The 27582-nt window shown below is 36.8% G+C and overlaps 2 protein-coding genes across 4 annotated transcripts in view; one reads left to right on the top strand and one right to left on the bottom strand.

Moving 5' to 3' along the window:
- Window positions 1–18361, bottom strand: part of sbf2 (SET binding factor 2) — a 102357-nt gene extending 83996 nt beyond the window's left edge. Inside the window, exons 1-2 of one of the 2 annotated variants that reach the window (XM_032560017.1) lie at window positions 18214–18361; window positions 5457–5542 (exon numbers count right to left, since the gene is read on the bottom strand). In XM_032560017.1, the coding sequence (XP_032415908.1) occupies window positions 5457–5542; window positions 18214–18268 (141 nt within the window). In that variant the 5' untranslated portion in view covers window positions 18269–18361. The remainder of the gene's footprint in view (window positions 1–5456; window positions 5543–18213) is intronic. The other variant, XM_032560016.1, reaches the window with a different exon arrangement.
- A 3389-nt stretch (window positions 18362–21750) lies between these two features.
- Window positions 21751–24033, top strand: adma (adrenomedullin a). 2 transcript variants are annotated; one of them, XM_032561571.1, is made up of 4 exons: window positions 21751–21883; window positions 22468–22570; window positions 22705–22830; window positions 22946–24033. In XM_032561571.1, the coding sequence occupies exons 2-4, from the start codon at window positions 22476–22478 to the stop codon at window positions 23346–23348; spliced, it is 624 nt and encodes a 207-aa protein (XP_032417462.1). In that variant the 5' UTR covers window positions 21751–21883; window positions 22468–22475; the 3' UTR covers window positions 23349–24033. The 2 variants fall into 2 exon arrangements, with proteins under 2 accessions (XP_032417462.1, XP_032417463.1); XM_032561572.1 differs by lacking the exon at window positions 21751–21883 and having other exon boundaries at window positions 22464–22569; window positions 22703–22830.
- The last annotated feature ends 3549 nt before the right edge of the window (window positions 24034–27582 follow it).

Raw genomic sequence — 27582 nt, 5'->3', positions numbered from 1 at the left:
GAATTTGTTATAACTAAAACAAACACACATACACACACACACACACAAAAAAAATCACAGTTTCCATCAGATTTTATATTTGTGCTTCTACAATTTTGCAAGCACAGTCAAATTTGATATAGGTGAAGTTGCCAGGAAAGTTGTAACAACTGAATTTGCAGGCCAGGCCAAGGCCCTGCCAAAGCAAACCTGACAAATCGGATGCTTTTTACTTCAGTGACTCAAAAACATTTCTAGATGTTAGTGGATTTGCCTCACAAATGAAGTAACTACAAATGTAGCGACTGTCATATTACTGGTTGACTGTCTTACAGCAACTCAAAGTCACAGAAAGAATGAAGTTTCCATGACTGTCAGTAAAGTTGTGGAAAAATACTACAACTTTGTTATACCTGACCACCAGCAAGTTTGCAGTTCACTGGTCTGAAGACCGTTGTTTTGTTTCCTCTTTAAGGCCACAGCCCATTAAAAAAATTAATGTGCTGTAGTCCACATTAATTTTTTTTAATGTGCATAAATGTATTGTCTTTTTAATCCATCAGGGAAAATAAAGGAATTACAATGTTATTCTTGATTCATCAAAGGTCGTTTCCTTAACCCTTAACTTGGTTTTTGAGCTAATATAGAAAAAAATCCAGTTCAGATTTCTAGATGACTGGTCAGCTTTTTGCTATCAAACGACTTATGACAGTTTAGTTAGAACAAGACTGAACAAATAAAGATTTTTAGATGTGATGCCAGGAGTAAGCGTCATCTTTCTTAGATGATGGAGAAGATGTTTGGCCTTGCTGCACAGCCTCATGTTTGGAGCAAGCATGGTGGTGGAGGACTGATGATTTTGGCTTGCTACAGAAAAAAAAGTATCTTGCTGTCACTGACGAAACCCATGATATTCTCCGCATACCAAAGTATTTCTGAGACAAATGTGGCCAGCTGTCCCACAGCTGAAGCTTGTTTGAAACTGGGTCATCAACAGGACAATGATCCAAAACACCACAACAAAATTAGCATGGTTCTAAATACGATACAAATATGTTGTCTACAGGAAACCGATGTTGTAAACATTCACATACGTCATCCATTAAACAAATAGTGCCCGTAATTAAACAAGCAAACTGAGCAAATAAACAGAGCAATTAAAAGTAATTCCAGGGATTCTTTGCTGAATGTGTGGCAAATGTAATTTGTGTATTTGCTTCATTTGCTCAAAGCCATCTGGTGGTAAACCCAAACAGTAAACTAAAGACCCCAAGTCTGACCAAGTGTGAACATTTGCAAGATATTGAACCAATAAAAGAGCAGAATATAATGCTTAACATTTTAACCAAGACATTTAAAACTTTCCACATAATTAAATATGGATGATTTTCTTAGTAAGCACACCTCGTTTATTTCCAAGAAAACTGCTCCATGTAAAACCAACAAATATGACCTCTGCTTTGTTATGCAACAGCACCCTGTGGCATTAATGATGGTTGAAAATGTTAAAAAAACAGGACCTACGTAAGCTACTGTTTTTTCTTCTCAGTGGTGGCTCTAGTGGTGGGTGTCAGGAGGAAGTCTGTTCCTTGGGTTTACCAGAATGAGATGAGACTAAACCAGTGGTTAGCTAAATATATATTTATTAGAAAAGCACATGTCTTCTTTTCCCCACAAATAGATTTCACAAATCCATATGGCATTTTAAAGAATAACTGAATCAGTGATAAATTATTTTGCATAGTTTTGATAAGTATACGCTGATGTTTTATGCTTATCTTGAGGTTAAACAAAAAACAATGCAAATACTTTGAGAGATTTTATAAAGAGAAACAGCAGTTCCACAAGCCATTTCTTCCATATCAAAATCCACCATGTTTTCTGGTAAGAAGAGCTCTTATTTATCACTACTAAGAATAAATTACACCTGAACCATGGCACATGTTGAACTACAGTTAAAAACAGGAAGAAAGTCAGACTGCAGTGGCGCGACAAAGTCATCTTCAATCAATATCATGTTTGTTTTCACCACTAAAGGTTTTAGACCTAAACAGTATTTTGTTCACACCCTGTACAACACCAGTGTCAAACTAACCTCACACAAAGAGACAAGAACAACTAAAACCATTTTATAATTTACTTTATCTAGCCATTGACCTTAATTTGTACACAAATGATAACAGCTTCAGCTGAGGATGTGTGTTGTAACAAAATGTTGATTCTGAACTCGACTGAGCTCAGGAAAGTTTAGAACCATTGCATCTAATAAAACTGGACTTTGTAAAATGCATCAAAAGACAGATTATCTAAGTATCAAAGTTCAAAGAAATAGAAAAAAAATTATATGGTAAGCCAAAATTGTTCATTCATATTTAATCTTAATAGCCTTAATTATATCAGAAAAGCTTGTTCGGCTGCTTTTTCTGCCACATAATGATGCCTAAAACTCATAAAAATGTTTTAGAAATGAAAATGAATTGCAAAATAGCAACTGGCAACCACTAATACATCTCATTAAGCCATTATCATTTAGTTCAGTGGAATTTACACATTAAAAACCTCACCCAAAGACCCCACAGTGGTGCCTTCCTGTGAACCCTTGACAATTTACAGTAAACATAGCACCCCTGCATCGATGCTAGAGGGTGAAGCGATGGAAATTTACTAGGTGCACATAGCACTGACCTCCATCCACAGACCTGGCTCATCCACAACAGATGAGGATTTGAGCTGGTTCCTATCACCATCACTTGCCTGTACAGATTAGAAACACATTTTTCCGAGCACAAGTTGTAAACGCTTTTTCTTGGTGCATTCCTCATCTGTGGCTATTTAGTTTGCTGGGGGCCTGTTGTGACCACAAAATGCTTTTCGTGCTCAGCTTGATCCACTGTTGTCTACAGATGTGTTTGTAAAAAAAAAAGTCATTTTCTTTTTCATGGAGTGGAGAAAATCTGCAAATAATAATGGCTTACATACCAGCTCAAAACAGATCCAAAATGCTAATTGCTAAGTGGGTCTGTTAAACACCATGGTGTATCATCATTAAAGCTTCAAAGAAGGAATTTCAGTCATTTGGCTTTAAACCAAATTTTGTCACAAAACACGTAGCCGGAAAGAACATTTCTAGAAAAGCCTAATCCTTCTTGTACTTTTTGTTATATTTTCTTCATGTCTATTTAACCTTCACCACAAAATAATCACTAGAATGTTTTGCAAAAACCTAAAATATTCTTAAAAACATAATGCATATCAGAAGCAAATGATATTTAACACAAAATGCTAAAAAGATCAGCCCTGCATTGAGGGGAACTATTCTCAATTTAGCATCACACCAATTTCCAATGGTATGCAACAGCCCCGGATGACATCTGGAAACACTAGACCAATAGATTCAGCTAAACTTGTTGAAGGGTTTCTATATTTAGAGGGAAACCATGACAAGATACTTGAGGGATGATGCTGAGCGAGTGGCGCCATCCTGATTCATCCCTCAAATTCATTGAAGAAAACAAATGAATTCCAACCACATCGCAAAGACATCCAGTGCCCAAAATAACAGCAGAGAGCATTTTTTTAATTCCAAATTTTAAAATGTCCTTGTCACAGTTAGTGTCTGTCTGCTTTGATTGTGGTGCAATACATCACGGTCCATCTCTAAACAGCGGCACAAAACAAGACACATGCCTAATGGCCACCAACAGACTGAAGTGGCTTGTACTGGAAGATGCCTGCGTGACACTCACCCACCCAGTCACTAAGTGAATATTTGTGGCAGAATTACAGCCTTATTTATTCTGAACTGTCTCATAAATACCGCTGTATAAACAATATATAGTAGGTTTTTTTTTACCCATGTCTACAGAGTGACACAATCTATAATGTAGCTAACTCTACAACAGTGTCAACATGATCTAAACATGAATGGTATGTTCCCCAAATCACGACAATAAACCACACATCTAACAAGAGTTTCCTTTTTTCCAGACACAGCTGTGAAATTCTGCAAAGCCATATGAACCCCATGCTGTGTTTTTCCTTTTATGTGCTAAAAATACCAGCAAACATCTATTTTGTTTTTTGTGGGGAAGTTGAAGTGGGTGGGGGCAAGAGGGGGTTGTTGCAAAACCATGGATACCAAAGTTTCCTTAAATTATGGACATAGTGGAAGTGTGAATAGTGGGAATTTGAACAAATGGTTGAGTCAAACATGGCATAAATCTCTAATGTTGGGAAAGGACAGCTTGATATTACTGCCCGTCTCTTCAACTTGAAGCAAAACAATATAAGACAACCATAAAAATAATGACAAATTGAGATGAAAGCTTTTTATCAGGCATCCCCCATTTCAATGGCTGCCTCTCATCACATCTACGGTGCTTATTTTGTGTGTGTTTCCTTGCTACTATGAAGATTTATGAGTAGATTGCTGCCAAGCAGAAAGAAAGGTGTTGTCAGTCTTCATGCTTTTCATGTCTTTAAATTTAGCTGCTTTGGTTTACTAACTTTGGTGTAGCTAGCTAGCATGATGCATCAAACATTGTTCTTATCATACTTTACATTTGATATTTCCTCTCTCCAAACAAATTCATGCACATGCTACACATTGCTGTCAGACCTCACAAATGTGAAACTTGAATACTGATAATCACTTTAAAGCAATAGTAGCATTTTAAACAACCAAAAAAAGCACAAGAAAAAGAATATTCATTCACTGGCCAAGTTGTACAGAGTGTGCAAAAATTGAAACTGTATGGATGATCAATGAACGAAATGTAAAAATCTTTTTTTCCCACTTTCATTTTCCTCGCTGAGTCCCAAACCAGTTTGCTTAGTCATTAAGAGCTTATCAGTAGTGCTAAGTTTAAACGAACAAAAACAGATATAAGGAAGGTGCTAATGTCCTGGGCAGTGTGATCCTGTCAACTGTGAATGCTTCTCCTGGGACTGACAGTTTTTCCCATCCCTGATAAGAAAATATTTTCTATATCTATTGGATTGTCCATGTAAGGATAACAGACTAACAGACCTCCTGTCAAAGACCCCACGGAGTCTCCAGTCAGATGAGGAGGGGCCAAACTAAAACAGGCAAGTATTTCTGTTCACTGTGTCACTAAAGAAGATGGAAAAATACCAGCTAAGTTGGGTATAAAGTGAAACGTGAATGTGAGTAAACTGTCCTTGGTTAATGAGCATGAGATGAGAAAAAAATCAAATTCAGAAAAACAGTGATGACTGTAACTGTAACATGAAATGCCAAAGTCTACAGCTCGAGCGCCAAAGGACAAATGTATCAAATGTCATTCTTTTACTTTGATTGAAAACACACAGAGAGATGTAGGACTATGGTGTATTCTTAGCCTTTCATGGCCAATAATTTAATATTGAACCTTTCCAAAAAAACTATTAATAACAGAATGCCATTTTCATGCCATTTTCAGTGATTTTGAGTAATTATTAAAGTTGTTAAAACTCACCATCTCCACCCCTTGAGGAAAGGCAGTTCCTTCCCAGTCTTTCTTTGGAAACCGCTGAATGATCTTCCCACATCCTTCTCCTGATCCTGCAGGAACAGACAAATATCTGTCAAACAGGTACAGATGAAAACTACCCAGTTACTGTAAAAGACATCTTTTTTCACGGGGAGAAAAGATGTCACTGCAAAGATGCTTCTGTAAACATTTGTCACATTAATGTAAGTGTTTAGTACTTTAGTATTAGTCGGTGATTATATTTTAACATTTAAAAATTACTCGTCTTTGTTCATGTACTTAAGACTTGAGAAGTTAGCGGTTTTGACTTAAAAATGAAGTTATTGTAAAAAAACAAAAGTTTTGATGACAAAATAAACAGAAATGTAAACAATTATTTTATTTTTCATTCGATATTGTGACTAATATTTTAATTGTAACTTCTAAGTGGTGTGGTGAGACTTTCTATGGTAGCAGAAAGTCATTTGAGTCTCTTAACTTCTATAGAAAGTCTCCCCACATCATATTTTTTATTGAATTAAAAATTTGGATAACAAATTTCTACAATATAAATAATTTGCATTATAAAAACACATGAACAATAATAGTCAGGTTAAATGAAAGTAAGCAGAACTTTATTCCTTCAGCTTTTGCAAAGCTTAGAAGAAAAATCCAGACAAGTCTTGAGTTTTCTGGGTAACTCTTTTTATAGAAGCTGTCCATTGCCTTCTATGAATAATTAAACTACTTGCAAATTTGATTTCACTTCTCACTTTCAAGGAAGTTTCTTTTAAATTATTTTAAGCTGCAAAAAGGAATTGTGAAAGGCTACAAGTTGTTGAGAACATAACTTAAGAGGGTGTGACTGAGCATATCAAGATGTTTCATAAGGAACGTGGTCAAAACCAAGACTTGGAACTAATACAAAGCAGATCATGAGTCACAAAACAAAAACAGAAATGAAAAAAAACACCAACCTCTTCATTCCAAAGCCTTAAAATCACAACTTGAACATTGATCTTTTTATTCCAATTTCTACACCTTGTTACCTTATGAAGCATTCAAAAAAATATTAGAAATAATGAGTTCATCTGTCCTGTAAAACACACCACTGCTCAGATCTAGGTAACAAAAACTTTTAAAATGTCCCTGTTTAGTTAGCAACTAAACTGGCAACCAAAACAGGTGTGATAAGCTTCACATTTAGCATCTCAGATTTGGAGGTTTGAACCTTGAAATATTTGCCTCCAAATCAACTCTGTAATCAATTCCCAATGCACATCATATGGCTAGGGCTTGCAAAACTCCTACATCTAAATTACAAATACATAATTCATGTCAACATATCTATTTAGAGGTTGATGTATTACCGCAGCATTCTTATTTAGCAATGTTGAAGGCCAATTTGAAAGGATATTTATCTAATTAGGAGAAAAAATTCAATGACTTCATTTTGATGTTATCTTAAACTTCTCTTCCCTCTGTCAGTTTGGAAGCAATTTTTGTTCATTGCAAAAAAAATGGTCTCCCAAAGAGACACAGACAGAAACTGCATACATGTGGCCGATAAAAGAATTTATTTAACCGAGATGACTTGATCTATAAATACATTTTTGTTTAGGCAAACTATAAATTCTGATTTCAAACCATGAAATCAGAATCACCAGTATAACAGAAAATAAAACAGTCAAATAAGAACAGAGAATACCACATTCAAGGAAAATTTGTAGTCTAAAGCCTTTTTATTAGAACTAAATAAAAAAGTCAATCAAATTTGTATTGGAGATGTAACAATAGTTTACATCAGGAAGTGAGGGGGAAACTGTCAAGAAAAATAACATGAGCAGTCTGGCACTAAACTATTTGCAGTGAGCTTCTTGTGTTAATACTGTGTTCCTATTTGTAGATGCTTTGGACATTAGATGTTCTCTTCCCCAAAAAATTCACCAAAGTTAAATGGTATTTGTCATCATTTAATCATACTGAGCTGATAACCAAGGATGTGTGTCTGCGACCAACACTACGGCCTTGTGTCAGTCAAAAAACTACAGACAGACCTTAAAGGACAGCCAGTGAGAGAACTGTGTGTTGCAAGGAAAAGGGTGCTAATGTTATCATTTGTACAAGGGAATCTCTGTCCTTTGTACTGCTGTGCAAGCCAGAACACATGTCTGAAGCATGATGAAGCATGCCAGTCACCTGAAATGTCTCAACTTCAGCCAGTTCCTTTCTGCTCACTGAAAGAAATTAGCAATGATCTGATCTGAGGCTGAAAAAAATTATATTGACTAAATAACACTTGGAAAAACACACATTTCCTATAGCATCTTGCTGTGCTGCACTGCTCACAAATCGGAGACCTAGCATTATGTGAATTATTACTGCAATATTACTGGTTGGATAATGCAATTGCTTAGCACTTGGACTATTTTGGATAATATCATATATCAAGTATTGGGCGTTAACCCTAGGAATATCAATAATACAATTGGCCAGTTGGAAAATCTAATATTTCTAACAGCTGTATTTATGTCATTGCAAGATAAACAATTGAAGGTTGCCTATTATTTAAAAAGTTAATGTGTAGGCAAGTTTGGACAAATTCTTGCTTTAAAAATCTACCCATCATGTAATGTTTGCAACAATAGCCTCTTAAGTAAACGTCCATGTGCAACCTTTCTAGGCGTTAGCACTGGTCAAGGTTTTTTAGAAATAAATCAGGACACCATGGTAAGTGTTACATATCCACTGTTGGCACTGGATGCTTGGCCGCTGAGAACGTTTTAGCTCTCATAACTCAAGCCATGATGCAGCAATCTCCCAGCAGATTCCTTATGAAGTCCAAGTGTTACAGTATGAACAGAGATTAGATATAACACAGACGGGAGGCAGAGTTGCCACAACAACCGGAAATTGAGCAGCTACACCTCAACAGAATGAAACAAGGTCTCAGGACTGCAGCCATCCGGCACCTCAGGCCTGCTGTCAACGGGTCCTTGAAACCTAGAACTCCACATGGGAGGGCAAATCATCAATCACTATGAAAGCTTAAGGTTTGTGATCCCCTTGGTTTAATAGTGAACATACATTCCTGCGCTCATGCTTTCGGTCAACTCAAATATTTAGATTCACACAGAAACATAAACCTGCAAACAAAAAACATTTCATTTTAATAAGAATCTCAACTAGGCTGGCAAAAGCTAGACAACAAAGCTCAAAGAAAGCCTTAACACAGGGTGGCATGAACTGAAGAAAATTCAGCAACTGGGATGCAAAGAATAATTGTAGTTAATCCAGGATTACTAAAGAATCCTGGATTCTGAAAGTTTGCAAAAAAATTCCAATTCAAAGTAAAAAAATAATTTTTCAAAAGATAAAAAAATAAACCTTCCTAGCAAATTCAGGAAGGTTTTAATCAGAATCCTTATTATTTAACCCTCCATAATTTTTTTAAAGTTATGTTGCCTTGAAATGCAATAGAAGACTTTTATAAAAAATATTCTACTTACATATTTGTTAAAATTGTCACCATGTCATGACAGTATAATATAAGTTAATCTGTGGAATAATAAATAATAAATCCAGCCCCTCTGCCTTCTCCCTGTCGTCCTGCAGAAATACACGACGCCCAGTCTGAAACAACCCATCAGAACCAGGAGGAGGGTCTTAGCACTGTCAATCATGCTCATGTATGCACTGCTCACACCCTGCGCTTGCTCTGCTGCACTATAGCTCCATTCCCACAACGGAGCCTGTTGTGAATCCTCAAGCTAATTAGCATAGCCACCAATGACGGCAGATAAACAGATTTTCTGCAACAGCATACTTTTTCCTCCATTAGCAAACCTCGTGTACGTGCTGTGATAATTTTAACTATTTGAACTGAAAACCTCATTCTGCATATACTCTGGTCATCTTTGTGTGATATTAAATTATGTTTAATTATTTGAAAAATTATTACAATGACAAAAAAGCTAAACATTTTTTTAAAAAAAGCAGAAATCTTAAAGTCGCTATTCACTGCACCGTTGGTGTTGTTTTGCTCATCAAATTAGTCAAGTGTAACATGTCCAAATATGACACGGTGATAGCAGGACACCAATCTGTCTGACCATTGCATGTTTTGGCTCTTTACAGCTCCTCTAATTAAAAACATATGGACTGAGTGCTCCCTGTTCTAATTTTCAACCACAGATGAAACTAAATGACAAAATTCCTCACATTCCACAAGCCTGCACTCGTGTATTAAAACAAGCCCCGTTTTCAAACACTACCCCCACGATAACTATAAAGAACCCCCATAAGTGAGGATAATGGAATCCAGACCTGAAAAAGAAGCATGCTAATTTGCACATCCGCCAGCGAAAAACAAAGGGGGATGAAGTGCAAAAAAATAATGATGTTTATTTATTTATTCCTCTTATGGGCAGAAGATACAGAAACAAGAAGAACAAAAGTTGTTGAAGGCCATGACAAATGTTTAAAAGGAAAAAAAAATCCAGTTTGACAGGATATAGAAGGGCTTGGTACAGTTAAGCAGTGCAAATTAGAAGACAAGAAAACCACATAAATGTTCCTGACAATGTTTTTAGCTGTAGGCTATATTTAATATCACATAAAATTTTTAAAAATCTGATTCTTGTTTCAGAGTCTTAGCATTTATATGAAGACATCTTCAACAGGTGCTTTTTATTGCGCTTCTTATTTTCTGACTTGGAGAAAGTTGAAGAATAGAGCTCTACTGACAGAACAAGTCAACACACACATATTTGACTCAGGCTGAATAAAACTAATAATTTATCTTTGAATTGTGTGATGTTGCATATTTTCAAGCGCAAGTGAAAATCCCACAGAGGATAAGTTCTTCATCTTTCTTGATTATAGCAGTAAAAGAAAAAAAACTTCAGTTTATCTTCCTGATTTATCTAACAGCTGTTGTGGTTGATTAAATCAGCCAACATCGTCTCTTCACCATATATGGTGAAGAGACCCCCAGTGGACTCTGCCAGTTTACGTAACACAGACGTCAGCCCCTAACCTGATCTTGGCCCGGCTATGCACACAGTTGGACTATGCTGGAACAAATTGATAGATATTGCCTCTCCACATTTTTTAGATCCCAGAATATTAAGATTGATTGAACATAGAGAGAAAATCCATCAAAAAGGAATCTGTGTAAATTTATTTCTGATACTGATTTAGCAACTTGTTTTGTTGGACTTTCTGGTTCTGAAAGAAACGTGGGTTGACATGAACGCAAGAAAAACTGAAGTGGGTAAATTCTTCAATTTAGTATTAAGAGCAATTGTAAGCATCTGATTTGATGTGGGGAAACCCATTTGGACTCACTTGTAATGATAATCAGAAAACCAAACTGATTGTCCACTAAATGATATGCAAAGGATGAAATAGTTTGCATGGAAAATGGTACTGGAGATTAACTAAGTGATGACATCATAAATATCAGAAAGTTTTAAGGCTTCGAATTACAACTGCAGGTCAAATATGTAAAAACCATGACAGAACCGTGAAGTCGTGCCCCGGTCAAACGCATGAGGAAAACCAAAACACATCAGGGTGAGTCTATTCAGATTTCATTCTGGAATAGTTATCAAGATCTAGATATTGTTGCACAGAAAACCCATTGGAACAATAAAAAGGTCAGAGTGACTGGTTGAACAAATGATGCAAAACCTTGGAAAATGCTTCTTTCAGCATCCTGAATGTCATATTCCACTTCTAAAATTATTAGGACTGAAATGTTTCCTGCCATGAACTTTGGATTAATTTGCATTACCACAAACACCATCATGTTCTGGTTATACTGTACCTTATCGACAGATGTGACTAAAGTAAAAGAAGTCAGTGGACTTCCCCTTTGTATCAATTTGGCCTAAACAAAGAGGAAGAAACTGCTCCACTGTATTCTGTTTCTCACCAAAAAGCCTGAATCCAAACTACAAAACAGCGAATAAAGGCAATAACTCTATGATGCATCAATCCTATTTAAATGCTTGAAATAGAGAAGGTAAAATCAGTATTAAACATATAACCAATTTACTAAGTAAATATTTTTCTTAAGGGGCCAATGACAATAAATTCTCACCAAAGGGTGGTGACGAGCCTTCTAGTCCACACATGCACAGATACACAGAGAAAGACAAAAAGTATTGAACACACCAACTGAAAATTAATTATTTAGTAGATGAGCCTTTCTTGGAGATGACAACTTCAAGATACTTCATGTATGGAGAACCTAGTGGCCTGCATTGCCCAGGAGTTATTCTGGCCTTTTCTTTCACATCAACACTTTTTAAATTGCAAGGTCTTTGCAGCCCTTTCTTTTAACTCTGAGCTTTAGTTCTGATTATAGTTGATCTATGGATTTAGGTCATGTGATTGGCTGAACCATTTTAGTCACTTCTCTCTCCCTTTTTTTCTATCACCATTTGAGTTTTTCCAGCTTCGTGTGTGTGATCATCACTTGCTGAAAGGTAAACTCTTCATTTATCTTCATTATCCTGGTTAACAGAAGTAGATTTTAATCAAAAATGTGTCCGTACATTTATCCCTTGTACTTTATTTTAATTTTATGAAGTTTGAAAGTTTCTTATTGCGAAGAAAGTTAAACTCCACGATGTTCGCATATATAACATTACTTTTGATATGGAGTTCATGAGCAGATATGCAGTGCCTTCTGACCTCTAAACATAGGGTGTACCTTCTAAATCCAGGTCTTTCCAAAGCTCTTCTCAAGTGGTCCTTGGCTCTTTGGCAACTCTTCTGATTTTTAATCCTCTGTCTGAAACCCTGTAGGGAGTTGCTGGTCATGGTCAGGATAAGGTGTCATGGTTTTCTTTCCACTTTCAGATTATGCTCCCAACAGTTTTCACTGAAACCTTCCTTGGTAACCAATGCCACCAATGTTTTGCACAACAAGTTACGAAAGTTTTGAGAATGCTAATTGGCTTTGCCAATTATGAGATGTTTCTTATGCAACACCTTGGTAATGAGACACCATTTTATAGACCAGTGTTTCCCAACCCCGGTCCTAGAGGCACACTCTCCAGCAAGTTTTAGATGTTTCCTTGCTTCAACCCACCTGATTTCAATTGATGGCTGATTAACAAGCGTTTGCTGAAGTGCAATGATCTGAATCAGGCCTGTTAAAGCAAGGACACATGCAGTGTGCCTTGAGGAACAGAGTTGGGAAACACTGACACTGGACAAAACCTGCTTATATTAATTTGCACTACGTGGCAGGATTGTGTTCTAATTCTTGAAAGATTTCAGCTGCTGTCATAATTTTCCATGGCTTTTTGCAACTCCTTTACTTCACATGTTATAGCAAACATATATCCCAGATAATGGGGTAGTCTATCCAGTGATGTTTTTTTTTTTTTTTATCTCAACAACAAAATTTTATTGAAGCACTAGTTTATAGATAGTGTCCAGCAGTTTTAAATATTAAATTGTTTAAGTGCTAAACTGCTGATATTTATTGTGTCACAATAAATATCAGAGGCATGAAGAGCCTGAATGGAGATTACTTTAATAATTAGCTAACACTAGTTGCCCTCTGTAGTTCTTTGCAATATACAGTATATGTGTACTGCATGTAGCAATGCCAGAATTACAATAATTTTGTAGCATATTTTGCAACCCTAAATTATGGTCTTATTTCTTTGTATGTATGGACTGTATGGGTTGTTATTGACATCTTGGAAGAATTTCATGCTTCATGCAACAGACAAATATGTTTACTAAGAAAAACACTGATTCGCTTGACACTGTGCATATATGACACACCTAAATTGAAATAACTTTTCAGTGAATATTCTAATTCATTATAATGTACCTGTAAATCGAGGTAAAATCAAAAGAGTGCCACTTGAAAGTAATTTGCAGAACTCCTTGCAGATGCTGAACAAAGGGACAGTATGGTAATCTGAAATTCACATGCATCCAAATCTGCCATTTCAAATGTCTACAAATTTCAAAACTGCCCATATCAATCACTGACCTTTCCATGAATCTGTCAATATGTTAACAGGTATCCATCAACAACAGCTATTTATACAATACATGCACATGGGAAAAGAGAAAATATGACATTTGCAGGGTAAGAAAGGTGTTTAGCCTTGATTTTCCCCTCCAAATCATGACTATAGTATGTTGTTTACTACATTGTTAAATAAATGGATGGTCACTACAATCTATATCCAACCACATTGGAAAACTGAGAAAAGTGGCTTATAATGTATTGGGGCGACAAGCTGAAATAAGTCTTTAATTGTCAAAAAGCTAAAAATGTGAATTTTCCTCAAGAGGATTGCACAATTTATTTTTTCAAGAGGTTAAACCCCAACTAATAAGCACTGAGAAAGCCCCACTTTCGTTATGTTTATGTTATTACCGATAAAAGCAAGACAAACTACACAAATTTATTTAAATATATAATAATTCAGTCAGCCAACAATAACACATGGCAGCACTTGATGATCCAATGTCGGAACAATAAAGTCTCCAGCTGTTAGAAAAGCTAACAGTACCCGAGCAATATTTACTTTAAGAGACCGTTTAACAGTTTGAAACTTTGTTATTTAATGTATGATTTTTGGCCCCCTCAGCACAATAACATAGCTTTAAGACATAGTGATTAAAATTATATCAGACGTTGGCGCTTTGCATATTTTCTCAAATCCAAAAGTATTAGCTTATCTCAATGTCAAAAAAATATTTCTTGAAGCAATCACCAAAGGCTCATGCAATAAATATCTAATTATTTCATCAGGTCTATGCGATGCAGATAAACTGAGCAGGCAGCAGGACTAAACAGACTATTTATTATGTCAGAATGAAGCCAACAGACTGAGAGTCATACATGATTTAAGCTAATACAAAAGATACGGGTCATACAACTTTGGACCCCCCACCAGAGCAGATAAAAGGGAGCTTGTACTGCAAACAAGTCTGCAGAACCAGACATCATAACAAGCCACAAAAGCAATAATATAATTATGATGTGTCCATAACATTTATTAATTGCATCAATATGAAACAAGTGAGCAAAAGTGGCAGATAAAAACATGAACCATGAACTCTTAGTTTATGTTTAAGTTTCTTTTTAAGCAAAAGCACTTCCCATGTGGGTGTGCCAAGTTAGCCAGCTAGAAAAAAAACACTAACTCTCTTTGAGAAGTTTGAACAGACAGTCAATTCATTCCTCACAGTTCTGAAGGGCGAGACCTTGCATGAACTCACTGTTGGTACGACTATTACAATAATGCTCTGAAAGATACTTACTGATATGCAAACACACTGGGAAGCAACACCACATCCGACACTTTCAAATCGACATCTTAACATGCACACATCCCATTCCACACAGCTGATGGATGTGGTTTTTTTTATTATTTGCTTATTTGATATTTAAATTTCATAATATTTTTTGCAAAATTGTGCTGCAGTACATAAGTAAATCCCTAAGTTGAGACCAAAAGATCCCGACAATGAAGTTCCACAGAGCTGAGACTGTCCACAGCATTTGTAAAGTGCATTTAATGAGCAGTTTGAGTCAATAAAACAGTGCTTATTTCCTCCAAATAAACTGTTAGAAAATAAGCTTGTCTGACTTTTTTAACTTGGAAAATTGCAATTTTCAGGAAACAGTTTGCCAGACTATATAAAAAGTTATGCCAGTACAGAAAAACAGCTTCCCGTTGCAAAAGGGAAAAACGCAGAGTACAGTGTGGGTTCTGAAGAGTTTTCCAACATTTCTTGCGGAAACTATTCCAAGTGGGAAGGACACTGCGCCGACTTCACAGTGAACCCACCTCACTGATCATATTCCTCTTTATCATGATCAAGACAGCATTTTGTTTCACATATTATTCATTCATTCATTTTTGGGCCACAGAAATATTTCTGGAGATGTATGCTGTGGATTTATCTTCATTGCAAACAGACAAGGAGGAGAACAATATAAATATTAAAATGGGTCTATACTTTTTCTATTACAGCCACACTTGTTTGTAGACTTTTACACCATCTCTTCTGTGTGTGCCTTTATTTTTACTCCCACAACATCTTGTGACAGGTGGCGAGAATCTTCATCACCACAAAAGGTGTGAATCGTTTCCTCTGACTGTGAACAGATTGCAACCTTAAGCCTTATTCACAGCGAACCAAATGTGAGAACTGGGTCAGGCCAGTGGAGCAGAAGTCAGGATGGAACAGCAGGCTCAGTGATGAGCCACGTAGGGACTGCTGCTTTAAGTTAACGAGCAAGTTGGGCCAGATGAAGGAGAAGTCTGTTGTCTAGACGAACAACTCTGCATCACTGAAACGTGCATGGCTTCAATAAGGCATGCATTTGAGAAATTTTTTTAACTTTTCTGATTTTTTCATAACAGGCAAACCATCTTTGCAACTTTGAGCCAAAACAACAACTACTCTGAGAAAATACATAACAGCAAACACACATATCCTGTAAAGAGCCAGGGAACGCTATTATTCTTCAGGAGGAGATTCAGAACCCTTATCAACTTTGATCTGTGATGACAGAACTTCACTAAGTTGATCTTTAGTTGAGAGTGCAGAGAAGACGAAAATCAACATCCTTGTCTCTTCTTTAAATTGTCTAAATTTTAATCTAGTTACATTTTTCTAGTAGCACAGGGAACAATCTATCTTTTGAACACACGCTTATCTAAGTGGATGCTGGGATGCACACAGCCAATGAAAGGTACTATTTACCTAACGTGTGCAGCATAGCGAGGTGACAGCGCATTCAACGAGGCCAGAGCAGACATGAAGCTGAACAGGTGCCACTGTAAGAAGCTAAGCAAATTAATCCAATGTCTTTACGTTCTGCAGACAACATTTTGTCAATAAACAGCAAAGCTTTAAGCTGTTTTAGAAACAGGCAATTTACTAAATGAGCAGCCCTAACTTGAGAACTGTGCCAAAAGAAAAGAAAAGTTTTAATCTATTTATCTATGAATGATTCAATGTGTGCTTCCTGTCTTTCGATGAAAGGAATGTGAGGCTGGACTTGAGAAATAACATGTAAGTGTAAGCATGAGGGGCTTCCTGTCCCCCTGCCAACCTCCAGCAGAGAGAGTAAAACTTTAGCTCTAGAACTGCTTTTTGTTGCAGCAGTGCAACACTGCAGCCAGTATTGATTTATTTCTGTTCACACAAACAGAAATAAATCAATAATCAAGGGAGCATCCAAAAAGTGTTTAATGGGGTGACCAGTTATGGCCCTGGTTAGATTGCTTACTGTCATATCAGCAACCATTGTCTTACCCTGAGAACAACAGTAGTATACAAGAAAATATATTTAGTGAACTCAGTCTCTCTGGGTAGATGCAAAAAATGCTAAAAATACTGGAATACACAAATTCTCCAAACTGATGTAGAAAATACTGGAAGAAGCTTACAAATAAAAATAATGCATAACTTTGATTTATTTAAGACTGACTAATTTAGGACTAGCAGTGGGAATGTAACTATCAGCAAATCCAAGGCTAACTTAAAGTAAGAATACCGATATTAATTGTTTCCTATTTATTTCCATTACTTTTAGTTAAACAAAACTTTGTTTTATGGAGATCAATCAACTTAAATACCTGTGAATTAATTTAAGATGTCTATATAACAAAAAATCACCTTATTGATTCATATGTACACAGGTTATTAGCTCCCAAAATATCCGGATGCCATACATGGAAATAATTTAAATCCTAATTGTTGTGTCTCGAAGAAAAAAAATGACAAAATGTATTTTTGTTTGAAAGCAAAACGTTATCTCCATATATTCTACTGTAATAAGTGTGCCTTATAATAACATTTTCTACCAAAAAGTGAGGCTTTTATTTTAACTTCTCAAAGAACAGAGAATGTTTGGTAAACTCACTTACTTTCTGCTGAACAATTCATGACAATATCAAAACAGTGTTGAATGTTTTTGTGATGGTGGGACAAAACTTACAACAGGTCTCAATGTAATTTAAGTCAAACATTTAATCAATGCTCCTTCTGGTGACATTTGCTATGACCCACAAGTATTTTGGATGTTCTGCTAATGTACCGCCATGCGTTCTGTTGTTTCTTAAATTAATATTAAAATCATATTATCCTTTCAAGGCTGCCTGGTGTCTCAATGGAGAGGAAAGGGCAGCAAAACCTAAAGGGTTCTTTACCCCCCTGCATCCCCCCTTTGTGGCGCCACTGAAAAATGATATACAATAAATGACTGAGGACTGCAGCGGATAAAAATAGATCCAGCATAGCAAACATAGCATTTCGCTAGAAAACTACAAACGGGTTATCAATAATCATGCCCTAGCTTGACTCACTGAACAAATAGACAAAGGAGGAGCCAGACTTGAACTTATATGGCCAAATCGAAGCTGCGGTCAGACAGCTTTCCCGTTAACGGGCGCTGGATCACTGGATCAACAGGACAGGATGTGACAGATTTTAAACCCATAGAAAAAGTTTCACTTGATCCGAGTCAAATATCACATCCTTCGCTAAAGAGCAGCCACCCTGCACTGACTTAACACGCTGTGTGAACCCACTCCCCTCCGTGTGGTTTCTGACATCTGGCCTGCTAATGGGAGAAAAAGAAAGTGTTTCCCAGTCTCGCCTTAGCCATGTGGCTAACGCTATGTAGCATCAACATCATCATACACACAGACACAAGGCCTGGATCAGCGGAGCTCCGCTCAGTCCGCGACCGCAAACAACTTACCGGCTTTCTCCTGGTCGTATCCGACGACAGTGAAATAGTCAGCCAACCTAGCCATGTCTGCTGCTTTTCCAGAGAAATACCAACACAATTCAGCATTTTTCCTCCTTCCAAAGAACAGCCATGTTTGACAGAAGGAGTGTCACTGCGCTTGCGTGCGAGAGTGGGAACACATCCATGGGCGTGGGCCCTTTCAGTTTACAAACACATCACTGTATCCCAATACTGACTGTTTTTATGTATTTAATTTTTAAAATAATAATAATAATAAAAAAATATCCTTTAGGAAACGACATGATTAACGTCCAGTACAACCAAATGTGCAGCAGCCACACGGGAATTGTTATTCTAATCTTGGTGAGCTGTGGGATTTCATTTCCTGCCTGGAACAATCTCGAATTTTCTGGTGGCTTTGAGGGCTTTCCAAGAGCTAATGGAAGAACCAGTTCCAGAATACCGTATTTTAATAATAAGAGGGGAAACACAGAAATTAAGTTCTGCATAAATAGCCTATCAAAAATCCAATTTTGACATAAATAAATATTAAAAGACTATAGATTAAGACTGTAATGTAAGCAATATAAATAAGTTATGTATCCTTTACAGCATATTGTACTTTGCTTATTGCCTCAAATATTTATTATTTGTTAATAAAATAAAAAAACTGCACACAATAGACTTTTGCTCATGTCTACAGAAAGCAGAAAATGGTCAAATCATAAACAAATGCACTGTTATATTCATAAAATTGAAAAAAAAAATCATATTCATCTATCACAACCGTTTATGTTTTGCTTTCAATGAAACCTACAAGAAACTGTACAAATCAAAACTAAGATTCTTCAAATTTCAACGAACCATAGACATGATTAATACTGCCACAATAATATGGCAAACCAATCACTGGGTTTTTGCTTAAAGTGTACAGAAGAATTGGCAGCAACTAAAGGATAATAATTTTTCCACAATGTTTAAAATTGTGATATTTATCTATCTTAAGTCCTTTTGTTAGCAGTACATGACTGACAGCAAGACATCGTTGATTAATGTGTTTTTGATTAAATTGTCAAATGACTAATTTCTTTTCTTTGGATAGTTCAAATATGTACATTTAATTTGTAAATCTGACAAAGAGAAAGGTGAGCAGAAGGACGGAAGATTTCTTGTAAATGCAAATATTTTTTCATAATATATAGCCTTTTCCTTATTTAACCACACCAGGAAAATACTTCAATCAAATGTCACATCTTTCCAAACTATGCAGGAACCCTGAGTGCAATTCCAAACCTTACTTAAACAAAGCAAATCAGTCTGTACAGAAGTAATCTCAGGCACAAGCTTTTACATATTTACGTATTTGATTTGTAGGTCTGACCAATTTTTAAAGGTATCTTTCAGTATCTCTAATTTTATTAAAATCATTTAAAAAATATTGCTAACAGCAATCAATCCACATTAGCTATATTATGAAGCAACATGTTCAAAGGTCACTGTTCTCCAACAACACTTTTTTTCTGAACCAAATCATTTCAATTTATTGCAAGTTCTACAAAACTAATGATTCCTTTGCGGAACACTCAGGGAGGAGGATAAACTCTAGAGTAAGAACAAAATATTGGAGAGGAATGAAAACAGGACAACCTGTCACAGGGTAAAGCACGTGGGGATTACTTCATGTGTGTGAGACAAATAGACAAACCAGCAACAATAGCAGGAACCCAGCAAGCGATTTCCCTCACTCGCCGTCTGTGTTTTAGTGGCTTTCTAAATTCCTGCACATTACTTTGTTTGCTAAAGCAAAATATAGGCAGTAAAGAATTTGAATTCACGAGAAAACATGGAAAAACATGGAAAAACCCAGAAGATAACTGGGTTTATCTTGGAAAATTAGATGACAGGTTTACAATAATCATGAATCAGCCTCTTTTTCTTGATGTACCTGCTCATATGCAAACTGAAAGGTGGTACAAAAACTGTCAAACTCAAATTTCACAATTGAAGGGGAAAGATTGCTATATAAGGACTCAAAAGGCAACAGAAGAATTTCGTTGTAATGATTGCACCATCTCTCGTCGTAAACTTTGGTAAGGGGATTACAGATCTGCTGGGACCAGTTAACATTACAAAGTGCTTACAAAACATTTTCTTTTTTGACAACACACGTGTTTGCCATTTATGTATTTTTCTGGAGTTTAAAAATATGACACCACCAGCGGAATGGGGTCGCATGAGAATATAAATAAACTCATAAGGATTTCATTATCATACTAGGAAGTGAATAAGGGGTCTTGATATGCCACAGAGGAATGTCAAATTCTTGTTTCATGTACATTTGTTAACAGTTAAAGAAAGTGAAAGCAAAATCAAAACTGAAAGATTTCTCTGCACTATGCCTTGAGGATATTTCTACACTGGGATTTCTGTACTGTTCAAACCAAACGTTTTTTCCTCTGGGTTTTACAGCATTTCCTAAACTATGTGTGAGATTACACATGTGTTGGCACATGTTTTTTCTGGGTTTTATAGTTTTGTTCATAGCAAAAATCACTGTAATTTCACATTTATGGGCTCCAATTTGTAATTTCCTACATTCTGTGTCACTTTCAAATATGTATCTTTAGTATAAAACACATGTTTTAAGTTTGGTAATGTAGTGGATTAAAAAGAAAGTCATAAATACTGACCGGATTTATTTTCAGTCATCACCATCTAGATTTTATTTCTCCCTTTATGCAAAAGTGTATTCTAATTGTTTTTACATCATAATACACCGTATATATATATATATACATATGTTACCTCACAGGCTGTTATTCAAGCTCAGATTTATAATTGTAAAGTTCCATTAAATTTTTTTAAACCTTCCAAATGGGTCCAAAGTCAATATTTGCCTTGTCCAAACACATATATATAGTTTATTGTATTTACAGCTGGACATGCTTATTATATTTAATCAGTAACTCAATGCTTGTCTCGGATTCATTGTCGTCTGGGTTTCCAGGCTCACATGGAACTTCACAGTGTCGGGGAGTGCCTTCGAAAACCGAGGATGGGAACATTCCTTAAAGCTATTTTCTTTGTTGCCAGAGAGACTGAGAAGAGCATAAACAAAAAGAATGGGCATATCTGACCATAGAGTTCAAATATAACAATATAAAAGTTTAAATATTTTGGCTATTATTCTTGTAATGCACAGAAAAAAACTGGGACAAACATTTTGCATTCTTATCTGAGTGTTGTGTTTGACTCATTTTTTTTATTATCGTTATATAAGAGTGGATAGAAAATTGGGTTATGACTAAGTAAAATAATAAAAACAGGATACAATAGCAGCACAGGATTTCTTCACATATTTTCTTTAAAGTTTTGTTAAACATATGATTTTAATTGTCATTCCTACACTTATTCCCCACCCCTTGTTGCTGAACATGAACAACAGCAGAGCAGTTAAGTGCTTTGAATGGGGTGGGGGAGTTGCGGGTGTCGATCACCGAGCCCCTCCCACCTGCAGACTGGCAGCTATAAATGCTGCCGGTCTGGTGCATAGAGGCTAATAGCAGAGTGACACAGCTGCCTTACAGAAGCAAAAGCAACCTGGAGAATACCTGTGGAGTATTCTTTCACTGCTGACTTTGGAAGAAGAACTTTCTCGCCTATCTGAATTGAACTACAGGTATGTGCACTTTGCTTTAAAAGAACTCATATTGCTGTGGTTTGTTGTGCTGCCAGCTGATGGCTTTATCCTTGCTCCTTTTTGAGGTCAAGGCACAAGTGTAGAGACAAGAACAGGTTATCTGCCTGGTTATATAAGCAGTTCAGCTCCTAATGTGTGTGAATCTGTGTAGGAATTGCCAGCAGGCTGTCAAGCATCCAACAGTATTAGTACATTACTTATTTTTTTAAATGCTGTAAGTGAAATTGTTATGATTTGCAAGTTTTTCTGGACTTCTGCTGAATCTATTTTAGACAGTGTCCTTCAAATTACTGGCCAGGGGCCCAAAGCGTGGTCACAGATTTGCTTAACCGAGCAAATTCTGACCCTAGCTTAACTTTCTAAATAAATGAATGATATATGCAATTAACTTGGCTTTTGGACTCTTGTGTAAGAAAACAAAATAGTGGTTCTTGGTGGAATTCTTAATGTGGTAGTTATGCATGCAGAAAGGGACAGAATGGAAATTTGTGCAGCTAAATATTATATTCTACCATAACTGTTTAACTTACCAAACTTTTTTCTCTCTCCCTCTCTTGCCACAGGAGCCAAAATGAAAACGATCTTCCACTCCTTCCTCTATTGCTGCCTGCTGGCTTCAGTAGCACACTGTGTGGAACTTGAGGTGAATCCCGAGTTGAAAAAAAGGTGAGTTAACATTAAATCAATTCATGCAGTAATAATAATAATGTTTCAACTCTGTTAAGTCTTTGGCAGACGCTAGCTGCCAAGAATAAGTAATTCCAAGACTAATGGAGTTTTCCCCCCCTCTTCTCTTGCAGACTAAGCATGTGGCTTGGGAGCAGATTGAGACGGGATCTTGAAACCGTCGCAGTACAGAAAACAGCAGAGTCTGAAAACTTTGTCAGACCAGAGGACATCAGGGATACCTTGCTGCCACATTCCAGGTAAGAAATAAATTATCCAATCCTAAAAGTTCAGCCACCTAATCTGATCAGGTTCTTATTCAAAAGTTATAACGTAACAGCATAGATTAATGTCCTGTTTCCCTTCTGTCTCTAGCACTGACATTAAGATCCGAACCAAGAGGTCCGTAGGTTGTACCCTGGGTACCTGCTCGGTGCACGTCCTGGCACATCGTGTACAACAGTTCAAAGACAACAAACTGAAGACCAGCGTCCCTCATGGCACTGACATTAAGATCCGAACCAAGAGGTCTGCAGGTTGTGCCCTGGGTACCTGCTCGGTGCACATCCTGGCACATCGTTTACAACAGACCAAAGACAACAAGCTGAAGAGCAGCGCCCCTGCTAGCAAAATGAGCGCTCACGGATACGGCCGGAGGCGCAGATCTATTCCAGAGAGGCAAATCTCCCTAAGGATGGAGGAGGGCAGGTTGAGACCCGTGTGGAGTCTGAACAACTCACAAGTTCACAAGCTTGAAGCTCTACTCAGCAGGACATGAGGAGGACTCTGAAAGAGGACTTGGGAGCAAAATCAAGGGAGCTGGACTCTTCAGCTTGTGTCCCCTTCTGCTTGGCTTTGAAATTCTCCAAATGCCTAAGACTCTTGCCAAGTATACTCCAGCGCATTTGTTCCAGACAGGAGGACTGAGTCAGAGTGATTCTGGATGCAGCCGTGGCTCTGGGATGCGGCTCAGTGGACTAGAGTTTGCAAACAGCTGGCTTAAAGAAACTGGATGGCATAGTGTGGAGCAAACTACAGGTGCTGTTCTCTGCCTGGCAGAGGAAAAGGATGAGTGCAAATACATGTGGGCACATCCTGAAAGAGGGAACCCTCTATTAACATTTTAGAACTTTACACACTTATTCCTCATGGCCTAGACTTTAAAAAGTGCTATTCCCGAAGGACTACATCATGCTCTATAAGACTGCTAAAAATGGCTTGCACTTTTCCTTTTGAACTAAAGCAAAATGAATCATAAAGAAAAGATATCATTATCAATATGCCTACAGAGCTTTAATGCTCTCCATTTATATCAAGTTTTGGACACTGTACAAGGGAAAATGCCTTAGATTCTTTGAGCTATGTGCCAATCCATACTGGGTTTAACTATACTTGAAAATGTTTTTGTCTGTAAAAAAAAACCAAAAAAAAAACCATGTGCAATCCTATTTTTTTAGTGCAGATATTTGTGTATATAAATGAATTTCTTTATTTAATTATTATATAAAAGTTACATTAAAATACTTATGCATATAAAGCTATTTTTGTACAGAAAGAGATATATATATATATGGGCATTTTAGCTATTTGTCATTATTCCTTTGCAAACTGTGCTAAATTGATGTGTTTTATATGTATGTTATTTTATATTTGTAAATGTATTTTATTTTATTTGTGTCATTCAATAAAACTTTTGCATACAAAATCTAAAACCTTGTTGTGACGTCCTTTATTCTTTAGGACAATCTATTGTCTTGAGGAAAACACAGAACACCTGGTCTCTCTTAAGGTCTTACAGGTTCTCATTAGCGTGTCCCCACCCTTAAACTCTTCCTCTCACAACATCCCCCCATTTCTGACCCCAGCAGCCTCCTGATATCGGCATTAAAAGAAGGCCAGACATGGTGCCGGGCACATTCCGGATAAGTTTCACTCATTTTTGTTGGCTCGTCCCACACCACAGAGCAACCCTAAAGCCATCAAGGGGAGGCTGAAGATTTAGATCCATCTGCATTCAATGGTGCGTGGATTTGGACACAAGAAGCCTCACATGGGGGGTTCCGGTCTAACATTCCTGGGAGAGCATCACAGAGACGGTGAAACTCACTTTTGCCATAGATCACCTCGCCCTATTGTAGAAGCGAACAAAAGTACAACCTATATCATATGATGCATTAAAGTTTAAATTTACTGACCACTAATTATTGTATGACATAACCTGCAGACTCTGCTGCATGCAGGATAACAAGAGGCATCAGGTAGTTTTTCCTCTTAAATTAAACCTCGATGGCTTTCTATGCAGAAAAAGAACGATGCCAATATTACTGAATAAGATTATCTCTATAAAACCTAGAGAGCTTAAATATCAGCAGATAGATCATCAGTTAAAAGAAATGTCTTAGTGAGGACACAGTTGCGATCATAAATCCTGCTCTGTGATGTAAATGCAATCTCTGTCGCCCTCTAGAGTTACCAGATCAGAAAGTACCTCCACTAAACTTTTAACTGAGGAACAGAAAAAGATGAGAATCAATACTTGAGGGTTCTTGCTGACTTGCACAAAGTTTGCAATTCAACATAAAGTGAATTATATTTAAATGCATTGCATCATTGACCATGCAAGTTCATCTTAAATCCAATCTAGTTTTCTCATGCTGAGAAATATGAATAAAAAATTTTTTTTCGCTAAAGTATGCAAAACTGGGTTCACTGCATGCATCTTCGTTCCATATAGGGATAAATTTGTTCCATACACTAAAAAGTTCAAATTGAAGTCCATCCCTACTAGCAATCCCCGAAAACATTACAAAATTAAGTAATACAGCAAGGCAGTATAAAAACGTCCAATTCTTGATACAAAACAAAAAAGTGGTATTATGGTTGTCAAAATGCTATGATTTTTAGTGACGTTATAGGAAAAATACTTCATGAAGTATTGACTCATGAAGCACAAGACCGAAGACTGAGCTAAAAATTTTATGTTATTTAAAGGTTTTAAAGGCTCAGTCTTTGTTGGAATTTTTTATGACAAAATTATTTAATCTGGCACACAAATCAAATGACTGCTCCAAGTAGAACAACAGCTAAAGTAATAAAACAATTGCGCCATCTAGTGGTCAGCTACTCTGTTTGCAATTTATTTATCTCGAATGACAAACACCCTTATTAGGAAAAACACAGCAGAAAGAAAATGAATTAAAAAAAATTTACCATCAAAGTTAACCTCTCTAAGAATAGAATGAATGGATGTACTATGTGTACTGTCCAGTTATGTGATGGTGTCACTTCTTCAGTAAGCCAATCAGCTTGTGACGCCATTGATGCACAGATGGCATCAACAAACTGAGCAGTCTAGGTCAAGAGGTAAAAAATTAATACCTTAGTTAAAGCTCTTATTGCATGATAAATTGCTGGTCTTTCATTCTACATTGCATATTAAAATGTATTGCCTAATTTTCCTAGCTGGATATTGGCTTAATCATACAATGTAAAAACAAAACATATGTGCCAAAGTAAAAAAATAAAATACAGAAACAAAGTACTTTAAAATATCTCCTCTGAGTCTGGAATACATATCTGCTCTCCCATGTAGGGTGTTTGTTGAATCCAATGAGAAGAAGAAGAATAAAAAAGGAAAGGACAGCAGAGGAAAGGAGATTAATTATAAATGTGACAATAATGTTGTCATCAAAAGGATACGGGCCAAGGATTAAGACACTGACTAAGTCTTAAGGTGCGGTGATAACCTCAGATGAGAGGATTAGCCTGATAATCTCAACAACTTCTGAGGCTAAATCAGGGACTGCTGCTTATGACCTCACTATTATGTGAGTCCACTGAGGAGACATATGTGGCGGTGCACTCATACTGCAGACCAAGTCTGTCTAATCTTCTCTGCTAAGGCTTACAATGCAGAGCCTTGCAAAAGTATTCACACCCAAAATTCTTCTTAAACATTTTATATATTACTGTTGCAAAGTTGGATGGGGTTCCTTAGGCTTTTATGTGAAGGAAGAAAAAGAATACAGCATTTGCAGTGTTTTAAAAATTAATGAAAAGATTATAATTTGTATGCAGAATCTCTTCCTAAACAAAATCTAGAGCAATTGCCCCAAGATGTCACCTAATAAGTATTAAAACTCAATTTTATAAATTGAGCTGTTCTCTGTAAACCTTAAAGGCTTACTGTATTAGTAATCATCTTGAAGACCAAGAAGCACGGCAGATGGCTCAGGGATAAAGTTGTGGAGGAGTTGAAACAGAGTAAGGTCACAAAACAATATATCAAGCTTTGAACGTCTCACATAAATGTGCACCAAGAATGCAGAAGGCCTTCACTGAAGGAGTGCTCAAGTTCAGCAGCAGCTTCATAGGTGGTAGATGAAGTCTAAAAGTGATACTATTGTCAGAGTTCTTCTGTCTCCAACCATCTGCATTGGGCCGAGGAGACATCCTAGGACAGGGCTGTAAATAAGCAGCTACCCCAACAAACTACACCACAGAGCCTCTGTGGTGGCTGAAGCCACTGTACTTCACTTCAATCTGTCAGGATTTGTAAAGAAATACTTTCCGTCGCTTCTCCTTTTGCACATAATCTGAACATGATAATTACACATAATCTTAAAATAATAATCAGTCACGGAAGGTGGCTGCAACTCTTGTAAGAGTGTAATATGCCTTGTAATATGCCTGAGTTACTAATTCAGCTTTTGAGTCAAAAAAACCACAGAGAAACAGGTTTAGTTTTGCAGGAAATTATGTCAAAAGGATTATTTACGTGTCTTTCAGAAATGTTGTCTTTGGTGAAAGCATTTTCCAGCACTTTGTGTCTTTCTTCTTCCTTAGGGCCTGGCTACTGAGGAAAATATGAGACAGGGAGAGGCACCTCTTACAAAGGAGTCAAGTGCTTTTCTGGGATCAAGTGAGCTTCTTCCATTCTTTCCTCACTCTCTCTGTAATGTGGTAAAAAAGCTTTTTCTCCAGTAGCATTGATCTCTTTATCAGATATGACT

Source organism: Xiphophorus hellerii, chromosome 4, assembly GCF_003331165.1.
Source record: "Xiphophorus hellerii strain 12219 chromosome 4, Xiphophorus_hellerii-4.1, whole genome shotgun sequence".
Taxonomy (NCBI): Eukaryota; Metazoa; Chordata; class Actinopteri; order Cyprinodontiformes; family Poeciliidae; genus Xiphophorus; species Xiphophorus hellerii.
This window is presented reverse-complemented; position numbering and strand designations above follow the sequence as displayed.

Excerpts from the sequence above, each read along its gene's own strand:
- adma (XM_032561571.1), top strand. The coding sequence starts at position 22,476 with ATGAAAACGATCTTCCACTCCTTCCTCTATTGCTGCCTGCTGGCTTCA. Across the intron at positions 22,571-22,704 it reads AATCCCGAGTTGAAAAAAAG|ACTAAGCATGTGGCTTGGGA; the intron begins GTGAGTTAACAT and ends CTTCTCTTGCAG. Across the intron at positions 22,831-22,945 it reads ACCTTGCTGCCACATTCCAG|CACTGACATTAAGATCCGAA; the intron begins GTAAGAAATAAA and ends TTCTGTCTCTAG.